The sequence below is a fragment of the Triticum dicoccoides genome, chromosome 2A (assembly GCF_002162155.2).
Source record: "Triticum dicoccoides isolate Atlit2015 ecotype Zavitan chromosome 2A, WEW_v2.0, whole genome shotgun sequence".
In the NCBI taxonomy this organism is placed as follows: Eukaryota; Viridiplantae; Streptophyta; class Magnoliopsida; order Poales; family Poaceae; genus Triticum; species Triticum dicoccoides.
The window spans coordinates 373,404,264-373,425,689 of NC_041382.1; the positions used below are offsets into that span (position 1 = coordinate 373,404,264).

At 39.9% G+C, this 21,426-nt stretch overlaps 1 protein-coding gene across 1 annotated transcript; it reads left to right on the plus strand.

Moving 5' to 3' along the window:
* Positions 1-1,960: 1,960 nt before the first annotated feature.
* LOC119359378 (CRIB domain-containing protein RIC7-like) lies at positions 1,961-5,227 on the plus strand. The gene is made up of 5 exons (XM_037625596.1): positions 1,961-2,265; positions 2,410-2,525; positions 2,666-2,784; positions 4,257-4,347; positions 4,522-5,227. The coding sequence occupies exons 2-5, from the start codon at positions 2,465-2,467 to the stop codon at positions 4,959-4,961; spliced, it is 711 nt and encodes a 236-aa protein (XP_037481493.1). The 5' UTR covers positions 1,961-2,265; positions 2,410-2,464; the 3' UTR covers positions 4,962-5,227.
* Positions 5,228-21,426: the final 16,199 nt, after the last annotated feature.

Here is a 21,426-nt window from a genome sequence, read left to right on the forward strand (position 1 = left end):
TTTCCACCCTACATCAGTTAGTGGATCCAGAAATGATATCATCGACATAAATTTGGGACACAAACAATTCACCATTAACTCTCTTAGTGAATAAAATTGGATCAATTTTACCAAACTCAAAACCCTTTTAAATGACAAACTTCGCTAAGCTTTTCTACCAAGCCCTGGGAGCTGGTTTGAGACCATTAAGATCTTTACAAAGTCTGTAAATATGATTCAGTTTTTAGGGTTCATAAAGACATGAGGTTGTTTAACATACACTTCCTCCTCAATTTCACCATTCAAGAAATCACTTTTATTTTCCACTTGATACAAAGTTACGTTACACCGATTAGCGTAAGCAAGAAGAATGCGATAGACTCAAGTCTAGCAATAGGGGCATATGTCTCACCATTGTCTGTACCTTCAACTTTTGTGTTGCCTTAAGCAACTATGCAAGCCTTGTTGCAACAACTTGTCCATCCACATATTTGTTGTTCTAGAATACCCATTTTGTCTGAATGACAGTTTGACTATCTTTGGGTTCTCAACTAAATATATACTTTGTTCCACCCGAAGTTATGGAGCTCTTCAAGCATAGCAATCACCCAATCCACATCCTCAAGTGTTCAGGCTGTTTTAATCCCTGGTCGAACAATCTAGGAGTTTCTTCGTAGCTTGGAGATCGATGATCACCCGTCGACATCTAGGGTTGGAGGGATGGAGGAGAGTAATTGGTACACGATACATAATAACTTAGTTCTTGACTTTGCAAATACTAATTTTGTAATTCGTTTTCTATGAATATCCAAGATGCTGCATACTTTTGATTACAAATCCCAATATAGGTTTCCATAACTTCGAAACAAAATGTCAAGTGGGAAAAATTATTTGTTGTATATAGAAAAAACAAGTTGAATGATTGAGCAACAAAAAAGGCCCAACAAAAAGACCATATGATAGCTTCTTTGTGTTCTAACATTCTTGTTAATACATTATCTTCATTTTTTATGGCAATACCTAGTGAACAAATATCTCCATCAGTAAAAGCCACTATGCTTGTAGAAAATGTATAGTGCATAATTAAAATTATAGGAGACTAGAAGGACTAATCTGGATCTTTCAATCTTGTATTGTTTAGATCATAACACAACAAAAGATGCAAGTTGTTTTTGACCAACGCCTGCTTGTTTATTAAATTATAAGCAAAATAACAATAAACTAAAATTTATTCATTATTACCATGTCAAAATAAAGTCACAACCTATAGGCGATTCGAATACATGCTTTGTAAAATTTAACATGTTCATACATTATCATGGGATCGACCAACTAGACCACCTAAACTTATGGCCTCTTTTAGTCAAATAAAAATGAGGAAATTTGTAGGAGTAAGAATTTCTCCTATAGGTTATTATTCATCCATTTGATTTGAAGGAATGGATCATAGGAAAATGTAGGTAATTTTCTTTTGGTTTGGGTTTCAAAAGAAGAGCATAGGATATTTATTATCATCTCAAATATATTTTCTACATGTTGTGCACATAGAACAAGATAAAAGCCATGAATTGCATTATATTTACTTAATATTACAACATTCATTTAATTTTTTATGGTTTATGTGTTTTCCTATTCCCGCATCAAACACCAAGTGCTCCAAACTGCTGCATTTTCACACCCCATCATTTTGCACTGGTAATGCTATCCTAATATAGTGTCATCCTATTATTGTGTATTTTGTAAGCATCCAAAACAAATGGTTCCTATGTATACAAAACAAATTGGACATAATAACATCATATTGTACGATACTCAAGGAGGAAGTAGCACAAGGGTTATTTCTAGCCATGATATCTTTGTCCAAAGGGCTATCTTTAGGCTTACCTCCCCCACATCCTCCAAACTTTTCTCCATATAGGTATCTCTCCATATATAGCTGAAAAAGGACATCCTACACCGATGCATGGTTGAATGGAGAGGACTCAAATGGTTCTTGGCCCTACACAAAATTAGACATAAGATAGAACTCCTCCTCCCACCCTCAGAATTCCATTGACGCGATGCGCCCTCCGCTGAGCTCAGCATAAGTTTATGAAGCATATGCCCAATGACATGCGAGACCTCGCAATATCGAGCTAACATAATTCTGGGACAAAGAGACAAAGAGAAAAGGAAACAAGTTATTGCCCCTTTGAGGAGGAAGTGAGAGAATTGGTTAACAAGGTTAACAAGGTTGCCAACCAATGTTCATTTTTGTTGCCATTGAGATTTGAGATTCGTAAGAGAGTAAGGATTCTAATCTAACATTTTTTATTTTGAAAAATTCATGTTTAGCTAATCATTTTTGTAGATTTCTTATGTAATTTCACAATCATATGATAGTATTTCCATTGAAAGATTTGCAGTGCATTATATTTCCGTAATTTGTAGATTCAAGGAGACTGCTTGGGCACGAGTAAGTAGAAAAGGGTAGTTCATAAAGGACATGAGCACAAAGATGAAGAAGGGGATCCTGAGGCCCTTCCGCTACTTCTCAAACATAATGGGTACATAATACTGAGTTATTTGTTAAACACAATCAGAGAAACTTTGACTTGCACATTTTATAATAACAAGTATGTAAAATCCCTTCTATAATTTCTTAACTCTAACATAAATTATTTCTCATACTAATATTGATAACTAGATGCTAAGGAACAAGAATTGCAAATTGGTTTCCCAACGGATGTGAAACATGTGGCACATATCGGATGGGATGGACCTAGTGTCCCAAACAAGGAGAAGGAGGCAGGAGCACCTAGTTGGGTAAGTTCAAGTCCTTCCTGGAAATAATTATCATAACGAGGTTAAGAATGAAATTCAAGGATTTTAACAAATATTTGTTTTGCAAGACTAACTATGAGAGTAATCATAATCCGCTAAAATTGGCTAATGTGAGTGCGAGTCAATGTGAATTGAACAACCAAACTTTGGTCGAAATGAAAGCATGCGACTTACATTTGCATGGCCACTCGCACTAGCCACATTCTCAAAAGGCTACCCTTTGTTGTCGTATGCATCATTGATTACACTAGGAAAGGTCACCTAAGGTACCACCAAACTATCCTACTATACACTTACGAGGGCATGTGTATGCTAACTGTGTACCCTCGATGCTATGATGCCAAACACAATTAACACAACATGTAGTCATTTATCAATGGTGCGGTAGGGGAGTGCTTGGATACCAAAGACGAGAAAGAGAAACTTGGAGGATACCTTGGGTCATGCTTTTTGAGGATATGTGACAATGTCAATTGCGCTAGGTTCTTGAAGACCAGCATAACAACGATATTAAATGTCTTTCGAGGGGTTCTACATATCCTGATGCAACAAGGGTGTAATGTATCGACTCGGTTATGCAAGAAACAGGGAATACCCAGGTAGTGCATAATTTTGGTATTAGTGTTTAATATGCTGCACCACAGAGGTTTCCTTTCAACCCTAAATGACTTTCGTTAGCATGTTCTTGAAAATACTTAATTTCAATGACTTCAATGTCCCAGACATCATTTGTTTCACATGAGCCAATATGAATCTTAACTTTTCTACACAAACCATAGTTATAATATTATTCCCCCATAGAAAGGCTAACAAATTATTTTTCCATACTAATATTGATTATTATACATCAATGGATGAGGCAGTGCGCGATTATATTACTATTATTATTCTATTTTCAAAACACAATTGGGAGGGAAAGTCAACTAGCTCGAATCCAATAAAATGTTTTTGATGAGTAGAACCAAAACAAGAAAATATTTTGATGTCGTTGATTTATTTGCAAGATCCCTTACCCATTTTGAAATGCAAATGGAAGAGAGGCAAGTGAAACCAATTAATGATTTTTTAATTGATGGACGGCATTATTGTGGTAAATGTTCTAAGTCTAGAGGAATCATTACATCAATGCATAGAAGAGCACATCATGAATTCAATCCGAATCTTCCTTCCAAGAATAAGGTGCTTAAGAAAGTAATCCTAGTTCGTATTCCGAGCTCACCTTTGGGGGTGCCTATACCATAAAATTTATTTTCATAGGAATCAAAAAGACAGATCATGTAGAATTGTGAGCATTGAATTCTACCATAATCGAGATGAATTTGTCTCATACACTATGGGCACGTGAGAAGAGATATATTTTATACCCCAAAGGGGCTATAGATGGCGCATCCGCTACCTTTGCGTGAATTAAGATATCTGATTTTGAAAGTAACAATTTAATTTGGACTTACCAGATGAAAGACTACCACTCAGCACCACTGGATTCAGCCTCATTTAGGAGTGATAGGGGAGGTTCTGCTGCCTCTAACCCATGGGCTTCTCAAGGTTAAATTCTAACCCTCTTACTTTCCATAATTTAATTACATGAAACCTTTCATAAAATTCATGTGCAACTTTAATTTAAGTGACCCGTTGATTAGAATATATTACCATTCAAATAATCTACCATCTTTATACAAAATGATGCAAAAACTAAAACTTCTTCTCTTTTGACGACAGAAATAGTTCTAGATGGAGCGGGCCTGGGAGATACCTCTTTCGGGGATACTAAAAGTGAAGCTGGTGGAATCGATGTCACTGTTGGTGACTCCCCTCCGTCCCCGGGCTCCCGCCGGTCAAGGCGAAACCGCTCTCGGGGTTCTGACACCTCCTCTATGGATGTCACAACAGGCAATACTGAGATCTTGGAGAAGAAGGAGAAGGCCAAGAAAGGCACCCGAAAGAATAGAAAGAAAGATAAGGACAAGGCAGCTGAGGACACTGCCGGTTCCACCTGTCAGGACCTCCCCGCAGTGCCCAAGAAGTCCAACCGCAGAAAAAACAAAGGAAGCTCCGAAGGAAGTGGTGGTGCATCGACCAAGGATGGTGGAGGTGGACCAGAGGTGGGCACAATACCGCTAACTCTGGTGGCCGACGAAGAAAAGGATCACGAATTGTAAACTGTTGACAGGCAAGCTGCTCTCATTTGGAGATGAAAGCATATGCTCGTTACGAGCTAGAGTACTTTGAGTTTAATTGGTTGGATCAAGTGGTGATTGATATATAATAAAGTACTCAAATCAAATGACACAAGCATGCAGGTGTTGAAGGTTACATGCTGTTTTAGCATTAACAGGAATGGGTTTGCACACCCTAACACAACTCTTTTCCTCTATTTTCTTTGTAATACTGATCATTTTTAAAACCCATTGTCCTGTTCCAGATATATATATATGATGTGTATTGCGTCTGATATGCCTCACCTGTGTTATATGTATGATATTTTGATGTACTGTGAAAGGACACAAAAGTCAATATGTAGACCGAAAGGTTGGTGCACAACTACCATGCACCATTATGCACACGCGAGTAAACTTGGATGTAGTGATTACTACGCGATTGGTTTGAAACCAGTCCAGGTTTTTTGGGGGGACACTATACAGTGCACTTTACAAGAGCTACATCAATCAACACATCTTGTTGAATAAAACAAGGGGATCACAATACCAAATAGCAGGAGTAAATGTACTAAATGTGTGTTTCACAAGTTTATGGGCTATGGAACGACCCAAATATTTACGTAGACTAGAATCTCCGTGCTTACCATGCCAGGCCCGGTATCAATTGATAACCCATACAGTTTACAATGAAATACTAGTTGATAGAGGCAAATGTGTCCGGTCTTTCAAGGACACGGTGGCTATCATTTTTGGTGGAGTAGACTGTGAGGATCCGACTACAAACATGTGAGAAGGTCGTGCCTTAGCAATCGCTAAACCAACTCCAAGAGGTTATTGACCATGCCAAAGCACGATCAACCTGACGACGATGTTCTATTTTCTACAAAAAACGAAGAACAAGCGAGAAAACTAAGACTGCTATCTATATATTGCGAATATAAGAGGAAAGCTTTATTAATCAAGGTGGGGTTCTGTGACGTCTTGGTCTGGTCGTTGAACACAAATGAAGTACGCAAAGTTGCAGCTATGGCAAACTTTAATCAAAACAAAACCCAAAGTATAAACGATGCCCTAAGGGTTGTATATATGGAGGAAGAGAGGGGGAATTTTGTGACCCCTTGGAGGAGGGGTCCGAAACCGGCCCTAACTCTGCTTCCCCACACATACAAACTCTAAAAATAGCCTATACTGAAGTATTTCGAAATTACATGGGCCTGACCACATAATAAGGTGAGGCAACACCTATAATAGCCTCTGGATGAAATTCATGAAGTGGCATCTTGTATATTTCGTCCAAGCCTTCATGCACTCATTATGGTGGCTTCAAAGTCCTGAAATCATCACTTGTAACTCTGTTCTCGTTCCCCCTTGCGCATCCCATCATCTCCATGCTTGATCTTGCTCCAATGTTCATCCTTCTTATCCAAGCTTGTCCCATCATTTGTAAGAAAGACAAATGTATCCAATTTAGGCAGCATCATATTCTCATGAACATTAGAATCATTACCAAGAAACAAAAGTACCTGGTAATTTAATTGGCGTGCACGATCTCTAGTAATTGGTCCAGTATGTATAGAAGCAGGGGCTATGGGTGTAACAATGGTATTGATGTCCTCATCATCCTCCACTTCTTGCAATGAACTCGTCCTCGACGAAAGCTCATCATCCTCACGCAAATAAGGCTTCAAAACTGCAATGTTAAAAGTGGGACTAACCCCAAAATCTGCAGGCAGCTCAAGTTTATATCCATTATCATATATTTTTGCTAACACCTTAAAAGGACCATTATCATGTGGAACTAGTATTGATTTGCGCAAATTAGTAAACCTTTCCTTACGCAAATGTAACCAAACAAGACCTCTTGGTGCAAAGACAACATGTTTCTACCTTTATCTCTAGCAAGTTTATATTTAGCATTCATACACTCAATGTTTTCCTTTGTTAACTCATGCATTTTTAAGATCAATTTAGCACGTTGTTTAGCATTCAAATTAACCTTCTCCGAAGATGGAAGAGGCAAAAAATCAGTAGGTGCATGAGGTAGGAAATCATACACAATTTCTAAAGGGGACATCTAATAAGGACATCAACACCATTGTTACACCCACATCCCATGCTGCTATATATACTGGACCAATTACTAGAGCTCGCGCACGCCTATTAAATTACCAGTTACTTTCGTTTCTTGGTGACAATTCTAATGTTCATGAGAGTATGATGCTCCCTAATTGGATACAATTGTATTTATTACTAATGAAGGGCCTATCATGCACAAGGGGATGAATACTGGAGCAGGATCAAGCATGGAGATGAAGGTGCACGCGAAGGGATCCTGAATGGCGTTTCTAGTGCATATTTTAGCACTTTGAAGCCTCTGTGATGACCTACAAGGACATGGACAAAATATACAAGATGCCCCTTCATAACTTTCATCCATAGCTTATATTATGTGCTGCACCACCTTATTTTTTGGCCAGGCCCATGTAATTTCCAAATACTTAAGTATAGGCTGTTTTTAGAGTCCGTATGTGTGAGGAAACAAAGTTAGGGTTGGTTTCAGATCCCTCCTACAAGGGGCCACAAAATCCCCCCTACTCCTACATATATACAACCCTTAGGGCGTCGTTTAGACTTTGGGGTTTGGTTTAGATTAAAAGTTCGCCATAGCTGCAACTTCGTGTACTTCGTTTGTGTTCAACGACCAGACTAAGATGTCATAGAACCCCACTTGATCCATCAAGTTTCCACTTTTATTCGCAATATCCAGATCGCAATTTCAGTTTCTTGCTTGTTCTTCGTTTGCTTGCAACCCTCGTGGTCAGGTCGATCATGCTCCGGCGTGGTCAATAACCTCTCGGAGTTGGTTTAGCGATTGCTAAGGCGCGACGTCCTCGCACATTCGTAGTGGGATCGTCAAAGTCTACTCCACCAAAAACGATAGCCACCATCTCATCGAAAGACGGGACGCCTTTGCCTCTACCAACATCTTAGTAGTAGAATGCAGCGAACGATTATAAGCATATTCAATATGAGGCAAGCATTTCTTACACATTTTTTTCTTATTCTTCAAAACAACCCTAAGCATGGTAGACAATGTTCTATTGACTACTTCAGTTTGTCCATCCGTTTGTGGGTTACTGGTAGAGGCAAAGGTGTCCCGATGTTTCGATGAGATGGTGGCTATCGTTTCTGTGGGAGTCGACCTTGACGATCCGACTACGAACGTGCGAGACGTCGCGCCTTAGCAATCACTAAACCAACTTCCGAGGAGTTATTGACCACGCCGAAGCACGATCAACCTAACCATGAGGGTCTATTTCCAGCAAGCAAACGAAGAACAAGCAAGAAACTGAGATTGCAATCTGGATATTGCGAATATAAGATGAAAGCTTTATTGATCAAGGTGGGGTTCTGTGACGTCTTGGTCTGGTCGTTGGACACAAACGAAGTACGCGAAGGTGCAGCTATGGCGAACTTTTAATCTAAACAAAACTCAAAGTCTAAACGATGCCCTAAGGGCTGTATATATGGAGGAGAGAGGGGGAATTTCGTGGCCCTTGGAGGAGGGATCCGAAACCAACCCTAACTCTTGTTTCCCCACACATACGGACTCTAAAAACAGCCTATACTTAATTATTTCGAAAATACATGGGCCTGGCCCAATAATAAGGTGACGCAGCACCTAGAATAGCCTCTGGACGAAATTTATGAAGTGACATCTTGTATATTTCGTCCAAGGCTTCAGGCACTCCTTATGGTGGCTTCAAAGTCCTGAAATCATCACTTGTAACTCTGTTCTTTATCCCCATGCACATGTCATCATCTCCATGCTTGAACTTGCTCCTAGGTTCATCTTTCCTGTCCAAGCTAGGCCCTTCATTTGTAAGCAAAACAAATGTATCCAATTTAGGCAGCATCATATTCTCATGACCATTAGAATCGTTACCAAGAAATGAAAGTACCTGATAATTCAATTGGCGTGCGCGAGCTCTAGTAATTGGTCCAGTATGTATAGCAGCAGGGGATGTGGGTGTAACAATGGTATTGATGTCCTCATCATCCTCCCCTTCGTGAAATGAAGTTGTCCTCGACGAAAGCTCATCTTCCTCACCCAAATAAGGCTTCAAATCTGCAATGTTAAAAGTGGGACTAACCCCAAAATCTGCAGGTAGCTCAAGTTTATATGCATTATCATTTATTTTCTCTAACACTTTAAAAGGACCATCATCACAAGGCATTAGATTTGATTTGTGCAAATTAGGAAATCTATCCTTGCGCAAATGTAACCAAACAAGATCTCCAGGTGCAAACACAACATGTTTTCTACCCTTATCTCCAGCAAGTTTATATTTAGCATTCATACGCTCAATGTTTTCCTTAGTTAACTCATGCATTTTTAAAATCAATTCAACACGTTCTTTAGCATCAAAAATAACCTTCTCCGAAGATGGAAGAGGCAACAAATCAATAGGTGCACGAGGTAGGAAACCATACACAATTTCAAAAGAGCACATCTTAGTAGTAGAATGCAATGAACGATTATAAGCAAATTCAATACGAGGAAAGCATTCTTCCCACATTTTCTTATTATTCTTCAAAACAGCCCTAGGCATAGTAGATAATGTTCTATTGACTACTTCAGTTTGTCCATCAGTTTGGGGGTGACAAGTAGTACTAAAAAGTAGTTTAGTCCCCAACTTAGCCCATAAACATCTCCAAAAGTGGATAAGAAATTTAGTATCACGATCTGAAACAATAGTATTTGGCACACCATGCAAGCGAATAATTTCACGAATGAACAAATCAGCAACATTAACAGCATCATCGCTTTTATGACATGGTATAAAGTGTGCCATTTTCGAGAACCTATCCACGACAACAAATATGTTATCCCTCCCCTTCTTTGTTCGAGGTAAACCTAAAACAAAGTCCATAGATATATCCTCCCAAGGAACACTAGTTACAGGCAAAAGCATATATAAACCATGAGGATTGAGTCGTGACTTAGCTTTTTGACATGTAGTGCAGCGAGCAACAAAACGCTCAACATCCCGTCTTATCTTTTGCCAAAAGAAATGTGTAGCTAGTATATCCTCCGTCTTATTGACGCCAAAGTGTCCCATTAATCCTCCTCCATGCACCTCCTGCAACAATAAAAGACGAATGGAGCTAGCTGGAATGCATAGCTTGTTAGCACGAAAAACAAATCTATCATTAAGAATGAACTTGTTCCAAGTTCTCCCTTCCTTACAATTCTGCAATACATCTTTAAATTCAGCATCATGCATATATTGATCTTTGATGGTCTCCAAACCAAATATTTTAAAGTCAAGTTGTGAAAGCATAGTATAATGACGAGACAAAGCATCAGCAATAACATTTTCTTTACCCTTTTTGTGTTTAATGACATAAGGGAAAGTCTCAATGAATTCAACCCATTTAGCATGTCTACGGTTCAGTTTTGCTTGACTTTTAATGTGTTTCAAAGATTCATGATCAGAATGTATAACAAATTCCTTGGTCCATAAATAATGTTGCCATGTTTCTAAGGTCCGAACAAGAGCATATAATTATTTATCATAAGTACAATAGTTCAGACTAGGCCACTCAATTTTTCAGAAAAGTATGCAACAGGTTTGCCATCTTGTAATAACACACCTCCTAATCCAATTCCACTAGCATCACATTCAAGCTCAAAAGTCTTATTAAAATCAGGAAGTTGGAGTAAAGGAGCATGTGTCAACTTATCTTTCAATACCGTGAAGGCTTCTTCCTGTGCGGTACCCCAAACAAAAGGCACATCCATCTTTGTAAGCTCGTTGAGAGGTGCAGCAATGGTGCTGAAATCTCTCACAAAACGCCTATAGAAACCAGCGAGACCAAGGAAACTCCGCACTTGTGTGACCATTTTGGGTTGCGGCCAACTCTCAATAGCTTCAATCTTGGCTTTATCAACTTCAATTCCCTGTGGAGTAACAACATAGCCAAGAAAAGATACTAGGTCGGTGCAAAAGGTGCACTTTCCAAGGTTACCGAACAAACGTGCATCACGTAGAGCAATAAAAACAGCACATAAATGTTCCAAATGTTCCTCCAAAGATTTACTATAAATCAGTATATCATCAAAATAGACTACCACAAATCGTCCAATGAAAGCACGTAAAACTTCGTACATTAACCTCATGAAAGTACTAGGTGCATTAGTTAATCCAAAAGGCATGACTAACCACTCATATAATCCAAACTTAGTTTTAAATGTTGTTTTCCATTCATCTCCCAATTTCATACGAATTTGATGGTATCCACTACGCAAATCAACTTTGGAGAATATTGTAGAGCCACTCAATTCATCAATCATGTCGTCTAGCCTAGGAATAGGATGACGATAACGAATAGTAATATTATTAATGCCTCGACAATCAACACACATATGCGACATACCATCCTTTTTCGGCACTAAAATGATAGGAACAACACAAGGACTAAGGGATTCACGTATATAACCTTTGTCGAGCAGCTCCTGTACTTGACGCATAATCTCCTTTGTCTCCTCTGGATTGATACGGTATGGCGTACAGTTGGGTAATGATGCACCAGGAATTAAGTCAATTTGATGCTCAATCCCTCGAATAGGTGGTAATCCCGGTGGCACGTCTTGTGGAAAGACGTCAGCGAACTCCTGCAAAATGTTAGTGACTGCAGGAGGCAAAGAGGAAGGCACATCCTCGAATGAAAATAATGCCTCTTTGCACACAGAAGCATAGCAAACAGATTTGCTAAAATCTAGATCATCAATATCAGATTTGGTGGCAAGTAAACATGCACTTTTCAATTTAATTTCAGAAGCAACACTAGATGGTTTATTATTAGGCTTCATTTGTTGCTCAAATTCTTTTGCCACAATCTGATTTTCACTCTTATGTTTCTCCTGTTTTGTTTTATTAGCTCTATTAATATCATCTTTCAAAATGGAATCAGGAGTCATAGGAAGCAAAGTAATATTTTTATCCTTATGAACAAGAGTATACTGATTGTTTCTACCATGGTGTACAGATTTTTTATGAAATTGCCATGGTCTACCAAGTAATAAGTAACATGCTTGCATAGGTACCACATCACAATCAACACAATCAACATACGTAGAGATACTAAAATGCACACGAACAATACGTGTTACCTTAACCTTGCCGCTGTTGTTGAACCATTGGATGTAGTAAGGATGTGGATGTGGTCTTGTGGTGAGAGATAGCTTCTCCACCATCTCCATGCTAGACAAGTTGTTGCAGCTCCCTCCATCTATGATGACGCGAACAGAATGTTCCTTCACAACTCCCTTTGTATAGAACAAATCATGCCTCTGATTTTGCTCAGCTTGTGTGACCTGCACACTCAAAACACGTTGAGCAACTAAACATTCATACCTGTCAGCATCTTCAGGAGCCATGTATTGTGTCTCATGATCAGAATCATTGCCACCGTGTTCTGCACGTGTAATAAGAGCCAAAGTCTCCTCAACATAGTCACTAGCTGACTCATACCCACCATCCTCAGTAGCAATCATCACATGCTGAGATTGACATTCTCTCGCAAAATGTCCTCTTCCCTTACAACGATGACAAATAATATCACTTGTGTGCCCTGTTGATGCCATGGAACAAGAAGAGCTCTGCGCAGGCCCGGCTGGTGTGCTCTTGGCAGATAGTGGTGGTTGTGCCTGCTTTCTTGAATCACGGCTGGAGGTGGCACCTGATGGAGGTGCTGGTGGAGTGGAAGTAGTGGATGCATGTGGTGTCCATGATGAAGATTGACCTGCGGAAAAGTTAGTTCGCGCCAATGCCTGTCGATCCTGCACTTCACGTTCAGCTTTACAAGCAAGATGGAATAAACAAGTGATATTAGTATACTCCTTATACTCTAGAATGGTCTGAATCTCTCTATTTAATCCACCCATAAAACGTGCAAGCATAGCTTCATTCTCCTCAACAATACCACATCTAATCATGCCAGTTTTGTAATTCCTGATAATATTCTTCTACATAATTTTTTCCTTATCTTAAACGCTGCAATTTTTGAAGTAATTCACGTTGATAATATGGTGGAACCCAGCGAGTACGATAGCAGTTTTCAAAGCAGCCCAAGTAGCTGGAATAGGATATAATCTACAATGTTTAGACCACCAAACACATGCAAAGCTAGTGAAAGCACAAACAGCAGCAGGAACACGTCTCTCCTCAGGATATTGTAAACATGTAAATCGTTGTTCAGTTTCTAACTCCCAAGTAAGATATATGTCAGGAACATATCTACCCTCAAATGGTGGAATAGTCAATTTTAGTTTAGGAAGATGGTCATGTACCTCAGGTGGTGGTGCAGCCCTATCGTTGCGATGATGTGCATGAGGACAACCTGGTGCTGGTGGTGCTAGTGGTTGCACGTAGTTCTGATTTTGATCAACCTCATCCTCGTAATGGTCCTCCACCTTTGCAGTAGCAGCAAGAGCGACAGAAGCACCAACAGTAGGTACAACAACACTAGAAGTTTGACCAGGCTCAATGGGAACGCGTTGTGCTCGTCCCACTTGATTTGGAAGACGATGTTGTTGTTGTTCTAGAGGTGCGACAGGTGCAGCGGGCGGTGGAAGACACGCGAGCAATTCATTAAACTTGTTATCGAGCTTTGTTTTGAATGCCTTCTCAATGCCATCTATCTTCTCCATGGCCTCTTCAAATCTGTTTAGCACATCTTCCACCTGTCCACTCATCATTTGCTGAAACTTATCATGTAACTCTTTGTTCGTCATGTTCTCCCAGTCACTCGTGTCGGGTTGTGTTCCTGCCATGGTTAGCAGTAATAGAAACATGCAAGAATATGATCCTACAGACTACTACAAAATGGCGGTGGTGGAGTGTCACAAATCCGTCAAGCAAATCTCAAATTCTTACCAGTTCTTACCCAGCAGAAGGCGGTGATCGGCAACCGTCGTAGTCAAAACTATCAAAGCTTGGATACAGCGATTACCAGGGAGAGTCAAAGGCACGACGTAGATGTATGTGGAGCTAGGAAGGCTTATAATATGGTAGCAAAAAGGGTCAGCAATAATCAATTTAGAGATGCAAAGTTGAATAAACGCTCAACGACGGTATTGTGCTGGTCCTAGGCTAGACCATGCTATAGACGCGAGCCTAGAACACTAACAAAATCACGGCGCTGCACGTAAACAAGGGAGGAGCACGCTCTAATTTTTTTTTCACTTTTTGTGTACTTTTTTTCCTATTTTTTTGCTCCGCAACATTTTTTTTTGAAAAAGTCTACAAATGGTCTAAAAACTGCCTAGCCAGAATTTTCCTCTTTTTTTGAGTTTGGAACTATTTTTCTTCTGCGGATGGCTCGAAAGTTGGGGCGTCCTACTCTGTCACGACTCGGAGTATCGCGTGATCTGGAACTCGAAAACAAAGCAACAAATACTGGACTCGGACTGGTGGCGGAGATGAATCTGGTGGAAACTCAGACTGGTGGCGGATATATGTAGGATGGTGGAACTCGGACTGGTGGCGAATCGGTGGCGGTGGACTCGGATTATCGTGATGGCAGTGGATATGTGGTATATGGCGGTGGTGATGACGATGGTGGTATATGGCAGCGGTGATGACGATGCTGGTATATGGCAGCGGTGATGACGATGGTGGTATATGGCAGCAGTGATGATGATGATGCGGCGGCGGCGTGACTACTTGTTAACAGAACTCGAAACTCTAAAGGACTAGACACTAAGACCAGCAACCAGACATGACGATGCAACCGCAAATTCAAGACAACAAATACAGAAAAGATTATGCAAAGGCTCAGATTGGTTCTGAGAGGATGAACTAACCCTAATTTTTTTGGCTTTTCATGGATTATAGGTAGGAAGAACAGACTTGATCTAAACTACGAAAAACTGTAAAATCTCACCGAGCAACCTGGAAATCTGATACCACTTGATAGAGGCAAAGGTGTCCTGATGTTTTGATGAGATGGTGGCTATCGTTTCTGTGGGAGTCGACCTTAACGATCCGACTACGAACGTGCGAGACATCGCGCCTTAGCAATCACTAAACCAACTTCCAAGGGGTTATTGACCACGTCAGAGCACGATCAACGTGACCACGAGGGTCTGTTTCCTGCAAGCAAAGGAAGAACACGCAAGAAACTGAGATTGCAATCTGGATATTGCGAATATAAGATGAAAGCTTTATTGATCAAGGTGGGGTTCTGTGACGTCTTGGTCTGGTCGTTGGACACAAACGAAGTACGCGAAGTTGCAGCTATGGCGAAATTTTAATCTAAACAAAACCCAAAGTCTAAACGATGCCCTAAGGGTTGTATATATGGAGGAGAGAGGGGGAATTTCGTGGCCCTTGGAGGAGGGGTCCGAAACCAACCCTAACTCTTGTTTCCCCACACATACGGACTGTAAAAACAGCCTATACTTAAGTATTTCAAAAATACATGGGCCTGGCCCAATAATAAGGTGACGCAGCACCTAGAATAGCCTCTGGACAAAATTTATGAAGTGACATCTTGTATATTTCGTCCAAGGCTTCATGCACTCCTTATGGTGGCTTCAAAGTCCTGAAATCATCACTTGTAACTCTGTTCTTTATCCCCTTGCACATGCCATCATCTCCATGCTTGAACTTGCTCCTAGGTTCATCTTTCTTGTCCAAGCTAGGCCCTTCATTTGTAAGCAAAACAAATGTATCCAATTTAGGAAGCATCATATTCTCATGAGCATTAGAATTGTTACCAAGAAACGAAAGTACCTGATAATTCAATTGGCGTGCGCGAGCTCTAGTAATTGGTCCAATATGTATAGCAGTAGGGGCTGTGGGTGTAACAATGGTATTGATGTCCTCATCAGTTACAAGTAGTACTAAAAAGTAGTTTAGTCCCCAAGTTAGCCCATAAACATCTCCAAAAGTGGCTAAGGAATTTAGTATCATGATCCAAAACAATAGTATTTGGCATACCATGCAAGCGAATAATTTCATGAAAGAACAAATCAACAACATTAGCAGCAGCATCGCTTTTATGACATGGTATGAAGTGTGCCATTTTCGAAAATCTACCCACGACAGCAAATATGCTATCCCTCCCTTATTTGTTCAGGTAATGATAGAGGCGAGGGGCCCGATCTTTCAATGAGATGATAAGTATCAATTTGGTGTAGATGACTTTGACAATCCGACGACAGACATGCAACAACGTTGCGCCTTAGCAATCGCTCGATCAACCTGACCAAGAAGGTCTATTCCCGCAAGAAATCAAAGAAACAAGCAAGAATATGATTAAGCAATCTGAATATTGTGAATATGGATGAAGTATCGATAATAGTGGGGTTTCATTAGTTGTCTTGCTCTGGTCGTTGGACACAAATGAAGTACATAGTGTTGCAGCGATGGCTAACTATTAACTAAATGAAACCCAAGTCTATATGATGCCTTAAGGGTTGTATTTATAGGGAAAAGAGAGGGGATTTCGTCCATGCTTGGCAAGGTGGTATTAAAACACCTCCTAAGTCGTTTTCCCTAAAATACGAACTATTAAAATAGATTACATGGGCCTGGCCCAAAAATAAGATAGAGTAACACCAATTATAAGCTATGGACAATATTTATGGAAGGCCATCTTGTATATTTCGTCCATCTTCTTGATAGAGCCGAAGTTGTCCCGATGTTTCCATGAGATAGCTATAATTTTCTATGAGCGTCAACTTTTCCCTTGTTTTTGTGCTGCACCATGATTTTGTTAGTGTTCTAGGCTCATGCCTCTACCACGGTCTAGCCTAGGACCAGCACACTACCATCGTTGAGCATGTATTCACCTTTGCATCTCTGAATTGATTATTGCTGACATTTTTGCAACCATATCATAAGCCTTCCCAACTCCACATTCATCTACATCATGTGTTTGACACCACCACCTGGCAATCGCTCTGTCCAAACTTTGGGAGTTTTGATTACACCATTTGCTGATGACCACCTCCTGCTGGGTAAGAACTGATAAGGATTTGAGATTTGCTTGACGGTTTTGTGACACACCAACACCACCACTTTCTAGTAGTATGTAAGATCATTGTATTTCTATTGCTGCTAACCATGGCAGGACCACAAGCCAACGAGATTGACTGGGAGAACATGACGAAGAAGGAGCTTCATGATAATATTCAGCAAATGTTTTGCAACAGGTGGAAGATGTGATGGCCAGCTTTGGAAAGGCCCTAGAGAGGATTGATGATATGGAGAAGACAATTGACACCAAGTTGCACACCAAGTTCGATGAAGTACCCGTGTGTCTACCACAATCACCACCCGCATATGTTGCACCATTGCAACAACAACAACAACCACCTCCACGTAATGATCTAGGAGGGCGAGCGCAGCGTGTTCCTCTTGCACCAGGAGAAACTTCTCGTGCTGCTGCTACTGTTGTTGTTGCTTCTGTAGCTCATGCTGCTATTGCAGAGGTGGAGGACCATTACGAGGATGAGGTTGGTGAAAATCAAAAGTACGTGCAACCACAAGCACTACCACTAGGCCGTCCTCATGCATATCATCACTACGGTAGGGCTACACCACCACCTGTGGTACGAGATCATGACCATCTTCCTAAACTAAAATTGAATATTCCACCATTTAAGGGTAGATATGTTCCTAATATATATCTTACTTGGGAGTTAGAAACTGAACAATGGTTTACATGTTTACAATATCCTGAGGAGCGACGTGTTCCTACTCTCACTAGTTTTGCATGTGTTTGGTGGTCTGAACATTGTAGATTATATCCTATTCCAGCTACTTGGGCTGCTTTGAAAACCGCTATGCGTACACGTTGGGTTCCACCTTATTATCAATGTGAATTACTTCAAAAATCGCAGTGTTTAGAATAAGGAAAAAATTGCTATAGAAGAATATTATTAGGAATTACAAACTGGCATAATTAGATGTGGTATTGTTGAGGATAATGAAGCTATGCTTGCATGTTTTATTGGTGGATTAAATAAAGAGATTCAGACCATTCTAGAGTATAAGGAGTATAATAATATCACTCGTTTATTCCATCTTGCTTGCAAAGCTAAACGTGAAGTGCAGGATCGACATGCATTGGCGTGAACTAATTTTTTCTACAGGTCGATCTTCATCATGGATAGCACGTATATCCTCTACTCCCACACGTCCTACTACAGCACCACTGACTTCAGCCGCCAATTCCAATGAGATACAAGAAAACAGGCACCACCACCAGCATCTACCAGGAGTACACCTACTGGGCCTGCCCAGAGCTCTTCTTCATCCATGGCATCAACACGCCACACACATGATATTAATTGTCGTCATTGTAAGGGAAGAGGTCATTATGCAAGAGAATGCCAATCTCCGCGTGTTATGATTGCTACTGAGGATGGTAGGTATGAGTCCGCTAGTGACTATGATGAGGAGACTTCGGCTCTTATTACAAGTGAAGAACACGGTGGAGATGATTTTGATCATGAGACGCAATACATGGCTGCTGAAGATGCTGACAGGTATGAAAGTCTAGTTGCTCAACGTGTTTTGAGTGTGCAGGTCACACAAGCTGAGAAAAATCAGAGGCATAATTTGTTCCATACAAAGGGAGTTGTGAAGGAATGTTCTGTTCGCGTCATCATAGATGGAGGGAGCCGCAACAATTTGGCTAGCATGGAGATGGTGGAGAAGCTATCTCTCACCACAAGACCACATCCATATCCTTACTACATCCAATGGTTCAACAACACCGAAAAGGTTAAGGTAACACGTATTGTTCGTGTGCATTTTAGTATCTCTATATATGTTGATTATGTTGATTGTGATGTGATACCCATGCAAGCATGTTCCATATTATCTGGTAGACCATGGCAATTTGATAAAAATTCTATACACCATGGTAGAAACAACCAGTATACTCTTGTTGATAAGGTTAAAAATATTACTTTGCTTCCGATGTCTCCTGATTCCATTTTGAAAGGTGATATTTATAGAGCTAATAAAGCAAAACAGGAGCACAATAAGAATGAAAATCAGATTGTGGCAAAAGAATTTGAGCAACACATGAAGCCTAATAACAAATGATCTAGAGTTGCTTCTAAAATTAAATTGAAAAGTGCATCTTTACTTGCCACCAAATCTGATATTGATGAGCTAGATTTCAGCAAATCTGTTTGCTATGCTTTTGTGTGCAAAGAGGCATTATTTTCATCCGAGGACGTTCCTTCCTCTTTGCCTCCTGTTGTCGCTCATATTTTGCAGGAGTTCGCTGACGTCTTTCCACAAGACTTGCCACCGAGATTACCACCTATTCGAGGGGTTGAGCATCAGATTGACTTAATTCCAGGTGCTTCGCTGCCAAACCATGCGCCATACCATACTAATCCAGAGGATACGAAGGAGATTATACATCAAGTACTAGAGCTGCTCAACAAAGGTTATATACGTGAATCTCTTAGTCTTTGTGATGTTCCCATTATACTAGTGCCAAAAAAGGATGGTATGTCATTGATTGTCGATGCATTAATAATATTACTATTTGTTATTGTCATCCTATTCCTAGGCTAGATGATATGCTTGATGAATTGAGTGGCTCTACAATATTCTCCAAAGTTGATTTGCGTAGTGGATACCATCAAATTCGTATGAAATCGGGAGATGAAAGGAAAACAACATTTAAAACTAAGTTTGGTTTACGTGAGTGGTTAGTCATACCGTTTGGGTTAACTAGTGTACCTAGTCTACTTTCATGAGATTAATGAACAAAATTTTACTTGCTTTCATCGGATGGTTTTTGGTAGTCTATTTTGATGATATAATGATTTTTATAGCAATTCTTTGGATGAACATATGGAACATTTATGTGTTGTTTTTATTGCTCTATGTGATGCATGTATGTTTGGTAACCTTGGAAAGTTCACCTTTTGCACCGACTGAGTATCTTTTCTTGGCTATTTTGTTACTCCACAGGGAATTGAAGTTGATAAAGCCAAGATTGAAGCTAGTTGGCCGTAGCCCAAAACGGACACACAATTGAGGAGTTTTGTGAGAGACTTTAGCACCATTGTTGCACCACTTACAAAGAAGGATGTGCCTTTTGATTGGGGTACCGCACAAGAAGTAGCCTTCACGGTATTAAAACATAAGTTGACAGATGCTCCTTTACTCCAACTTCCTGATTTTAATAATACTTTTGATCTTGAATGTGATGCTCGTGGACTTGGATTAGGAGGTGTGTTATTACAAGATGGCAAACCTGTTGCATACTTCTCTGAAAAATTGAGTGGGCCTAGTCTGAACTATTCTAATTATGATAAAGAATTATATGCTCTTGTTCAGACCTTAGGAACATGGCAACATTATTTATGGCCCAAAGAATTTGTTATACATTCTGATCATGAATCTTTGAAAAACATTAAAAGTAAAGCAAAACAGAACCGTAGACATGCTAAACGAGTTGAATTCATTCAAAGTTTCCCTTATGTCATTAAACACAAGAAGGGTAAATAAAATGTTATTGCTGATGCATTGTCTCATCGTTATACTATGCTTTCACAACTTGACTATAAAATATTTGGTTTGCAGACCATCAAACATCAATATGTGCATGATGCTGAATTTAAAGATGTATTGCAGAATTGTAAAGAAGGGAGAACATGGAACAAGTTTGTCGTTAACCATGGATTTGTGTTTCGTGCTAACAAGCTAGGCATTCCAGCTAGCTATGTCCGTCTTTTGTTGTTGCAGGAGGCGTGTGGAGGAGGATTAATGGGACACTTCGGTGTGAAGAAGACGCAGGATATACTTCCTACACATTTCTTTTGGTCAAATATGAGACGGGATGTTGAGAGTTTTGTTGCTCGATGCACTACATGTCAAAAACCTAAGTCACGACTCAATCCTCATGGTTTACATATGCCTTTGCATGTACCTAGTGTTCCTTGGGATGATATATCTATGGATTTTGTTTTAGGATTACCTCAAACAAAGAATGGGAGGGATAGAATATTTGTTGTCGTGGATAGATTTTCGAAAATGGCACACTTGATACCATGTCATAAAAGTGATGATGCTGCTAATGTTGTTGCTTTGTTCTTTTGTGAAATTATTCGCTTGCATGGTCTGGCGAATACTATTGTTTCAGATCATGATAATAAATTTCTTAGCCACTTTTGGAGATGTTTATTTGCTAAGTTGGGGACTAAACTTCTTTTTAGTACTACTTGTCACCCCCAAACTGAAGTAGTCAATAGAACATTGCCTACTATTCTCAGAGCTGTTTTGAAGAATAACAATAAAATGTGGGAAGAATGCTTGCCTCAAATTGAATTTTCTTATAATCGTTTGCTGCATTCTAGTACTAAGATGTGCCCTTTTGGAATTGTGTATGATTTCCTACCTCATGCATCTATTGATTTGTT

Bases quoted from the DNA above. Each gene is read 5' to 3' on its own strand.
- LOC119359378 (XM_037625596.1), top strand. From the start codon at position 2,465: ATGAGCACAAAGATGAAGAAGGGGATCCTGAGGCCCTTCCGCTACTTC. The intron at 2,526-2,665 runs GTACATAATACT...ATTGATAACTAG, and splicing joins CTACTTCTCAAACATAATGG to ATGCTAAGGAACAAGAATTG. The intron at 4,348-4,521 runs GTTAAATTCTAA...TTTTGACGACAG, and splicing joins TAACCCATGGGCTTCTCAAG to AAATAGTTCTAGATGGAGCG.